The sequence below is a fragment of the Oncorhynchus mykiss genome, chromosome 7 (genome assembly GCF_013265735.2).
Source record: "Oncorhynchus mykiss isolate Arlee chromosome 7, USDA_OmykA_1.1, whole genome shotgun sequence".
Taxonomy (NCBI): Eukaryota; Metazoa; Chordata; class Actinopteri; order Salmoniformes; family Salmonidae; genus Oncorhynchus; species Oncorhynchus mykiss.
The window spans coordinates 43,209,550-43,219,795 of record NC_048571.1 but is presented as its reverse complement, the minus strand read 5'-3'; the positions used below and the strand labels follow the sequence as shown (position 1 = coordinate 43,219,795).

Sequence of the window (10,246 nt, the reverse complement as noted above, 5' to 3'; positions counted from 1 at the left end):
CACAGAGTAATGTGATGAAGACAGAGAAACAGAATACTGAGATGAAGACAGAGAAACAGAGTACTGAGATGAAGACAGAGAAACAGAATACTGAGATGAAGACAGAGACACAGAGTAATGTGATGAAGACAGAGAAACAGAGTACTGAGATGAAGACAGAGAAACAGTAATGTGATGAAGACAGAGAAACAGCGTAATGTGATGAAGACAGAGAAACAGAGTACTGAGATGAAGACAGAGAAACAGAGTAATGTGATGAAGACAGAGAAACAGAGTACTGAGATGAAGACAGAGAAACAGAGTAATGTGATGAAGACAGAGAAACAGAGTACTGAAGATGAGGACAGAGAAACAGAGTAATGTGATGGAGACAGAGAAACAGAGTACTGAAGATGGGGACAGAGAAAAAGAGACGTGATGAAGACAGAGAAACAGAGTAATGAAGATGAGGACAGAGAAACAGAGTAATGTGATGAAGACAGAGAAACAGATTACTGAAGATGAGGACAGAGAAACAGAGTAATGTGATGAAGACAGAGAAACAGAGTAATGAAGATGAGGACAGAGAAACAGAGTAATGTGATGAAGACAGAGAAACAAAGTACTGAAGATGAGGACAGAGAAACAGAGTAATGTGATGAAGACAGAGAAACAGAGTACTGCAGATGAGGACAGAGACAGAGTACTCAGCGAACAGAGCTGTGGATTACGCAGGAGGAGAGAAAATGGAATTCTCTGAGGGACAAGGGAGAGATGTGTATGGACATATTGACTACTGAAAGTAAAATGAGTCAGACGGATGAAGGGATGGACAGGTCACAGATCACCAGGAAGGAAGGGCAGAGAACAAGGGAGGAACCATTCTTCACATGCAGCGCCCTGGACATGGGCACTAAATTTTAACTTCCTCATTCATCATGACCTTTCCTCCTCTGCTATAATGACTGTGTCCTTGAAGGGACGTCACAGTTAGAGAAACACATTGATAGACTACAACCGTTTGGCATTGATGGTCAGCCAAATATGAAAGATCCCACTTTAGAGCCAAAGAAACAACTTCTGAAGGTTTTATGTCTTCATCAGCTCGGCATGGACGCTTCACAAATCATTCATAGGCAAAGTCATATAAAAGGTGACAGAAAAGGTTATTCTTTACGTGTAGGCTAACCCTTCAGGCATATTTGCAGGCAAATTCAAAGCAGTGTAGAATCTGGAGGTAATTGTTTAGCCAGCAGCTCTCCATTGTTGCTTTCGGAATTGAAAACTGTTGTAGTTGATGGTAAATTCTTAACAATGTCCTTTAGCCAGGTTGACCCTTGCTTTGTATGCACAACACCACACCCACAACACCACACCACACAACACCACACAACATCACACGGCCACACAACTGATGGGAGTCTCCTTTAATTCACTTGGTGGAAATCATTTCGTTAGACTAATTAGCTCTGCTGTGTGTGTCATTGTTTCAGGGGTTCGCCATCTCGTTAGGAATGACTGTATGAAAGGAATAGTCATTTGGGTGATTAAGGTGTTGAATGTTCAATGATCAGTGCACAAGCACATGGGTACATAATTAGTAATGTTATTATGTTTTACTAATGAGGTATAGGGATATCGTAGCCATTACGCCATATTTTAAAAGGCTACACGAGGTAGTGGAGGATACTCTTTGCTGAGAGTAGGAGGGTTTATGTCTGGCTAGCTGTGAGTGGGAGGGTCTTAGTGATAGGGGGTGGACCCCCAGGCAGAAAATAGGACACTTCTGTCTCTAACGAGAGTTTCTGACTTTCCTGTTTTTTAGGAGACGAAAACCCTCTCCTGATGTGCTTGGGGAAATACGTCTCCTTTGATGTTGTACCAGAAATGAAAGTCCTCTTAGTGGGAGTCTAAATAGGGTTTGTAATTTCCGAGCCCAGGGACTGTGTGGCTGGTTGGATAATTCTGGGACGGGAACCAGATCGCCCCCTAGAGGCGTGCTGGGGATTGAAGTGGGAGCAGAGAGGATACCTAAATACAGTACTAAGGCATGGGCACCATGCAGAAACACATGGAAGAGACTACCTCTCTAGAGCCTCACTCTATTTTGCCACTGGGTGACTTAATACTGTCACCCATAAGCCTCTGCACATAGACAGTAGTACTCCATGTTACAATCCCTTTGCAATGAACTATGTCAGACCTGTTGTATAACCAGTTAGGAGCCAAAAGACCAAAAACATGCCAATACAGAAAGCAACCCTGCACTGAACTCAGCTAGCCACGAAAATGCCTTTGACAGAAATTCCTTGTTCTCTGGGTTTGGAAAAGTGTAATATTACTCAACATGTTCATGTTATTCAATGGCCCTACCTTCTCCAATCCAAATGCTAACTGTCCGTACCTCCTGGAATAACAGGGTTGTAACCATGGTTTCTTCTTCCATTTGCAACACACATTTCAACAGCGCTAGCTAGTCTCAACACGTGTAGCTCACAATTTGCTACAGTACATGGTCTGAAATTGTACCAATTTAGCTTGCGCCTTACAGAAATGCCATTTCCCCTGACAGTTAGGACAAATGTGTAGGCCCATTGAGGAGCATGCAGAGCTTGGCACCAGCCACTGCCTCTTGAATTATACAGTCTATGAACAGCAGTCAGTGCACTCAGTGTTTTCCCTAGAGAGCAGATTGGCTCTGTAAGGCGGTTTCCCACACACACACACTCTGACATCTACACACTGACCCAGCAGAGACATGTATTGACCTTTGACCCTAACCTCTGATTCCTGTGTGTTTCCTGTGTAGAGGCTAGCCAGAGAGGCGGAGCAGCTGCAGACAATGTATCCCTGGCAGGACGGGATCAAGGTAAAATCAGAACCTTCTCTCTCTGTATATCTCTCTCTCTCTCTGTATCTCTCTCTCTTTCTGTATATCTCTCTCTCTCTCTGTATCTACCTCTCTGTGTATAAACATATCTCTGTATATATATATATCTCTCTGTATATCTCTCTGTGTATATATATATATATATCTGTATATCGCTCTCTGTATATATATATATATATATCTGTATATATATATATCTCTGTGTATACATCTCTCTGTATATACAGTGGGGCAAAAAAGTATTTAGTCAGCCACCAATTGTGCAAGTTCTCCCACTTAAAAAGATGAGAGAGGCCTGTAATTTTCATCATAGGTACACTTCAACTATGACAGACAAAAATAGAAAAAAAAATCCAGAAAATCACATTGTAGCATTTTTTATGAATTTATTTGCAAATTATGGTGTAAAATAAGTATTTGGTCACCTACAAACAAGCAAGATTTCTGGCTCTCACAGACCTGTAACTTCTTCTTTAAGAGGCTCCTCTGTCCTCCACTCGTTACCTGTATTAATGGCACCTGTTTGAACTTGTTATCAGTATAAAAGACACCTGTCCACAACCTCAAACAGTACACTTCAAACTCCACTATGGCCAAGACGAAAGAGCTGTCAAAGGACACCAGAAACAAAATTGTAGACTGCACCAGGCTGTGGAAGACTGAATCTGCAATAGGTAAGCAGCTTGGTTTGAAGAAATCAACTGTGGGAGCAATTATTAGGAAATGGAAGACATACAAGACCACTGATAATCTCCCTCGATCTGGGACTCCACGCAAGATCTCACCCCATGGGGTCAAAATGATCACAAGAACGGTGAGCAAAAATCCCAGAACCACACGGGGGGACCTAGTGAATGACCTGCAGAGAGCTGGGACCAAAGTAACAAAGCCTACCATCAGTAACACACTACGTCTCCAGGTACTCAAATCCTGCAGTGCCAGACGTGTCCCCCTGCTTAAGCCAGTACATGTCCAGGCCCGTCTGAAGTTAGCTAGAGAGCATTTGGATGATCCAGAAGAAGATTGGGAGAATGTCATATGGTCAGATCAAACCAAAATATAACTTTTTGGTAAAAACTCAACTCGTCGTGTTTGGAGGACAAAGAATGCTGAGTTGCATCCAAAGAACACCATACCTACTGTAAAGCATGGGGGTGGAAACATCATGCTTTGGGGCTGTTTTTCTACAAAGGGACCAGGACGACTGATCCGTGTAAAGGAAAGAATGAATGGGGCCATGTATCGTGAGATTTTGAGTGAAAACCTCCTTCCATCAGCAAAGGCATTGAAGATGAAATGTGGCTGGGTCTTTCAGCATGACAATGATCCCAAATACACCGCCCGGGCAACAAAGGAGTGGCTTCGTAAGAAGCATTTCAAGGTCCTGGAGTGGCCTAGCCAGTCTCCAGATCTCAACCCCATAGAAAATCTTTGGAGGGAGTTGAAAGTCCGTGTTGCCCAGCAACAGCCCCAAAACATCACTGCTCTAGAGGAGATCTGCATGGAGGAATGGGACAAAATACCAGCAACAGTGTGTGAAAACCTTGTGAAGACTTACAGAAAACGTTTGACCTCTGTCATTGCCAACAAAGGGTATATAACAAAGTATTGAGATAAACCCCACTATAATTTGCAAATAAATTCATAAAAAATCCTACAATGTGATTTTCTGGATTTTGTTTCTCATTTTGTCTGTCATAGTTGAAGTGTACCTATGTTGAAAATTACAGGCCTCTCTCATCTTTTTAAGTGGGAGAACTTGCACAATTGGTGGCTGACTAAATACTTTTTTGCCCCACTGTATATATTATATATATCTGTATATCTCTCTCTCTCTGTATCTCTCTCTCTATCTCTCTCTACTTCTCACTACCTCTCTCTCTCTACTGCTCTCTCTACCTCTCTCTACCTCTCTCTCTCTACCTCTCTCTCTCTCTGTCTCTCTCTCTCTCTACCTCTCTCTACCTCTCTCTCTACTTCTCTCTACCTCTCTCTCTCTACCTCTCTCTACCCCTCTCTCTCTCTCTGTCTCTCTCTCTCTACCTCTATCTACCTCTATCTACCTCTCTCTACCTCTCTCTCTCTACCTCTCTCTACCCCTCTCTCTCTCTCTGTCTCTCTACCTCTCTCTACCTCTCTCTACCTCTCTCTCTCTCTACTCACTCTCTTTTCCTCTTTCTCTATCTATGAATCTCTTCTTCATGTTTACATTTATCCACCAAAGTTTTGTTTTTCTTTTAAATGCCAATGCTATCAATGTTACAGACACATGTACACACTCACATACACCACCCCAGATAAAAATGTGTGTGTACGTGTTTGAGCATGTAATAATATACAACAGCCTGATTCTACATATGGTCAATCTGTGTTTTGCCTGAAAGGGAAAAGCAGGTTGAACTTTGCATTTCCCAGCACCTGACATTTAAAACAGTGGAACACCACTAACTGCTAATGTCTACAATTCAGAAGCTTGGGTATTACTTGGCTTGTGTGTGTGCTTGTGTGTGTGTGTGTGTGTGTGTGTGTGTGTGTGTGTGTGTGTGTGTGTGTGTGTGTGTGTGTGTGTGTGTGTTTGCGTGTGTGCAGTATGTGTGTGTTTGCATGTGTGCATTATGTGTGTGTTTGCGTGTGTGTGTTTGCGCGTGTGCAGTATGTGTGTGTACGCACATGGTCCACTGACTCTCAGATTAACAAACAAACAGATGCCCTGCAAATACACACACGTACTGACACACACACTCAATCTCACACCCAGCAGCAGACACACACGCACACACACACACTCATTCCCCAATGTCGTATCCTCTGTCTCCAGGGAGACGAGCTCACTGTCATGGTACACCTCCCACAAATGGATTTTTAACCCCGTGCTTCCCGGGGGATATTTGAGAAAAGGCTTTAACTGATTTAAAACTCATAATTATGAGCCCTACATCCCAGAAAAGTCCATTTTTATCCATGGTCGCTTACACTCTGAAGCCAGAGTCACAGGGTGGCTGTTTCTGGACCTGTCTCTGCTCACTGTTCCGACCGAACCAGGGTGGTTCTGTCTGTCAGTGCCTTCCTCTCTGTCTGCCAGTGGTCAGCTGGTCAGCTTTAATGCGTCTCGATCGGATGTGTACCCATGCAGGTAGTTGGGTTTGGGTCACAGTGCCCTCACACAGCACACCTGTTCATAGGTAACTGCATCCAATATGGCTTCACTGTCTCTTCAAGTGGAAAAGCCAACTCTCTCCCTCTCCCCCTCACTTCCCCTCTCCCGCTATCTCCCTCTCTCTCTCTCTTTCTCTCTCTCTCTCCTTCCTCTCTCCTCCCCCTCGCTCCTTCTGTCTGATCCTCACCCCTTTCCCTCCCTCCACCTTTTTTTCTTATCTGTCACAGTCTTTAATCAGCCATGAAAACAGTTAGAAAATAGAATATTGTTGCAAATACTGCAAATGAATCCTAATGGCGCTACTCCATTAATAATGTATTGGAGCTGATTTCATTTGCCTTTATAATTAGAGCAGGTAATGAATCTCGGCAGGGGCGACTGTGAAGCCATTAAAAAAACCTTGGCGAGGAGGAGAGGAGGAGGAGGGAGGGAGGCGAGAGGAAGATATGCCACGTTCCCTGTGAGAAGATTTCTCCTGTTTGTAGATTTTGTGCTTTTCTAATTTCCGTTTGGGTGAACACTCGGCTGAGTGACATTGTAATTAGATTAGGGCGGCATGCTCTTTGGGCATATTAGGAGCAGCGCAGAGCATCTTAAACGAACGGGAGGAGCAAGCTGTCAGAGGCCCAGAGAAAGGTGTTTATGTAAGAGAGACGGGGGGGGGGGGGGGGGGGTTGGAATGAAGTGTGCTTGTTTGCAGGGGGGGGGGGGGGGGGGGGTGTGATTGTGTGTGTGCATGTGTCTCTGTGTGTGTTTAACGTTCTTCTCCCAACCTGGCCCGGCCCATCTGCTCTGTTCAATAACACCGGTGACATCATACGACTCAATGACACGGCTGTTCCCTCTGCCTCTGGACTGCTGCTGTCACATCTGTTACCGTAATGACGGATCACACTCCTCTCCTCTTCCCGTTGCAACTCTAGCGATGGTGCCTGGGTTTTAGAATAGGATGCGACGGTCCGGCGTTATGAACATCGGGCTGCTCACCGTCGTAACAACTGTTGTGATGGTCGTTCAGGGTTTTAATTCCACCGCAAATGAAATGGTGTGTGAAAATAGACATTCGAGTGGTTGATCTCTCCTGATTTCTCAAGGTCATGGGTCTTCCTATCCCAGCTCCATCACCGGACTCTTCCCAGGCCATTAATTCTATTGTATTGGCTCTGGAAGCATTCTCCTGGGTATTTGTTTATTTTACTTGTATATATATATGTGTATATGTATATGTAAAAACATTTAGGAGGTAGATCAGCTTTAATATTGCAGATAGATTGTGGCTTTTTTTTGTAAAGATGCTATTATTTCTATGATATTATTATTTGAAATATTATATATTTTTTAATATATTTTATATATTTTTAATAGTAGAGTAGTTCTACAGCTCCACGACTATTGGAGCCAATGACTACAAGAACCATCCCCTAAGGCATTTCACAAGACAGTCATATTCAATATAATAGTTGAAATTATACACAATGATAGAATTGCACATTTGGAGGCCAGTGAGATGAATGGGATGGGAAGCTAGAAGGTATGGCCTTTAGTGCACCTCATAAAAGCATTATCTGGTCATAAATGTCATTTCAGGCAATCCACTACATGGGGGAGTAGATTTGCAATGACTTGTACAAAGCAATCTTGTGGACGATTCGTGCCATTGAATAGCATATTCGGTATTTTATAACTGAAAGATACCCTATTGGGTAACACTTTACTCAGCACCGAGAGTAATAATATTCTATTTGTATTTATTATGGATCCCCATTACCTGCTGCCAAGGCAAAATTAAGGCGGTTATACAATAAAACCATATCATAATATGTCATAACAGTTGACATAACATGTCATAACATGATGTGATGTAGTCATAACACTGTCACAACACATATATTTAGACTTGAAGTGACATATGTTGCATGATTTTATGGCTCTGGATAACGTGAAAACAGCCTAACCAGCTCTGCTATTGCGAGTAAAATGGTCAGAGTGTTTTCTCATTTGTGTCTGGAAGTAGCTAGCAAGCTAGCCAACGTTAGCCAGTTAGCTTGGCTGCTTGACTGCCGTTGTGAGGCCAGAGCGCTCGGGCGGCAGGTAGCCTCGTGGTTAGAGCGTTGGGCCAGTAACTAAAAGGTTGCTAGATCAAATCCCCGAGCTGACAAGGTAAAAATCTGGCGTTCTGCCCCTGAACAAGGCTGTTAACCCAATGTTCCTAGGCCGTCATTGTAAATAAGAATTTGTTCTTAACTGACTTGCCAAGATAAATAAATAAAAAATAAGTACTCCTCGGCCAGAGAATCCAGTGTGGTAGCTCTATGAGCGCTCCGAGAGCGAAACGTTCAGAATTTATGAAAGGACAATCTGAATTTATGAACGCACTCTGGCAGTCCAGATTTAATTTACTAACACACCCTTATGATGGTCATAATGCTTCTTGACAGTGTCATAAAGTGTATTTTCTTAGTCCAAGGAAAGTGACACAGGATGGTCGTCATGCTTCATAATAGAGTGCCATAAAGTGTCATATTTAAAATATGATGAAATAAAACATGACTGTAAAGTGTTCATTACAACAACAATAAAGAATTTAAGAAAATTCTCTGCAGGGAAAAAAACAATTTGAAAAATGTGGGTTTTGACACTCTTACGTAGGCGTCATAACCAGCCATAAAATAACCCAATATATGTCACAACAGGTGTAACTATTTGGATCATGACAGTGTAGAGCTCTTTTTACTTGCACACGATATTGCTGTACCGCCCCATCCTACCCATAGGGGTCCACAGCCCTGCATCTCCCCAACTCAACACACCCCACTCAGCTTTAGGATCTTAGTGAAACATTTATTATTGGTTTCGAGGTGTGTTAGGCCAAGGTCAGAGTGACAACCAACAGTACGGCAGGAATGCGCCAGGAATGATCAGCCCAGCAGCTAGAGATTGCCTAAATTGGTCATTCCCCTGACGTGGACACGTTTTCAAAATACTATTTTTGTCATACGGAATTCCAAGGCATCCAGAACTTATGAACGTTGCACAGTATATACCCCTATAATCTTGTAATAAATCCAATCTCGCGATACATAACTTGACATTTCTGCCATCCATTGTGACATTGTGGGAGGATAACCAACCTTACAATTAATGGCAATGCATATCTTAGCCGCTATAAATGCTAGGTTACACGGTTTCCAGTATCAACATTTCCAAGCAAAGACAAACAGGGAGAAGGGAGAATCTGTAGACATGCTGAGATAAAAGAACATACTCTTTGCCTGGAATTCAGCCAGCCTTCACAAGAGCATAACATATGCAAATATGTCCCCTTTAGTGTTTTACACCTCCAGCAGAGGAATTACATTTCTGAGTGCATGTTATTTAGTTACACTGGCATGTAGTACGTTCTATGGATGGTCTTAAACTGCAGTAATTTATGTCTGATGATATGAACATGACTGGGCATTCAAACACATCTGTATCCATTCATCATATTCACTAGTGTCTCCCAGGTCTTCCTCGCATTTTTAGTTTGACACGCTTTGTGTCATCGGGAAAAGCCTCGATGAAGCCTTGACACAGTTTGGAAATCAACTTTAGAGGTTTTTCAGACTGTCTTAAAAATAGTTTCAATCTTTGAATCTTCTGGCTTGTCCAGTGTTTGCTGCACAGAGAATAAAGTGTTGCATCTGCAAAGGTTCACCTCAGCGCCATTGCAGACTAGTCTTCCCTGGTTGCCTGACCCTGCTGAGACCTCTGTCACCGTCTGATCCTGCTCAGATGAGGCATGAAAATAATTCCCTTGGTGTACATTTATACATTACAGTGGAGGATGCTGAGGGGAGGACAGCTCATAATAAAGGCTGGAATGGAGTCAATGGAATGGCATCAACCACATGAAAACTTAACTCCATTCCAGCCTCCACTGATACATTATATTATTCAAGAATAGAATCAATGTTTTAATAATTGAAATTACCACTATTCACAGATCCCAGACTGTAGCCTACCCATCAACTCAAGATGGAACTTTGTGTCCATTCACTGATTGTTATAATATACTGCAAAATTCACCTGAGCTCCGTAGACTGGTCTTCCCTGGCTGTCTGACCCTGAAGGGACACCTGTCACCATCTGATCCTGCTAAGACATGATGAGCATAGTGTTGTGTACTGACTGTGCACCATGATAGTGAAGCCTGTAGAGCTGTTTACACCGTGTCAGTG

The 10,246-nt window shown here is 42.9% G+C and overlaps 1 protein-coding gene across 4 annotated transcripts in view; it reads left to right on the top strand.

The window, feature by feature from the left end:
• The window catches only part of LOC110527806 (voltage-dependent calcium channel subunit alpha-2/delta-2), a 294,926-nt gene that overhangs the window by 109,772 nt on the left and 174,908 nt on the right, over positions 1 to 10,246 (top strand). For all 4 annotated transcript variants that reach the window (XM_036983281.1, XM_036983283.1, XM_036983280.1 and 1 more), the window contains exon 4: positions 2,789 to 2,848. In XM_036983281.1, coding sequence (XP_036839176.1) covers positions 2,789 to 2,848 — 60 coding nt within the window. The remainder of the gene's footprint in view (positions 1 to 2,788; positions 2,849 to 10,246) is intronic.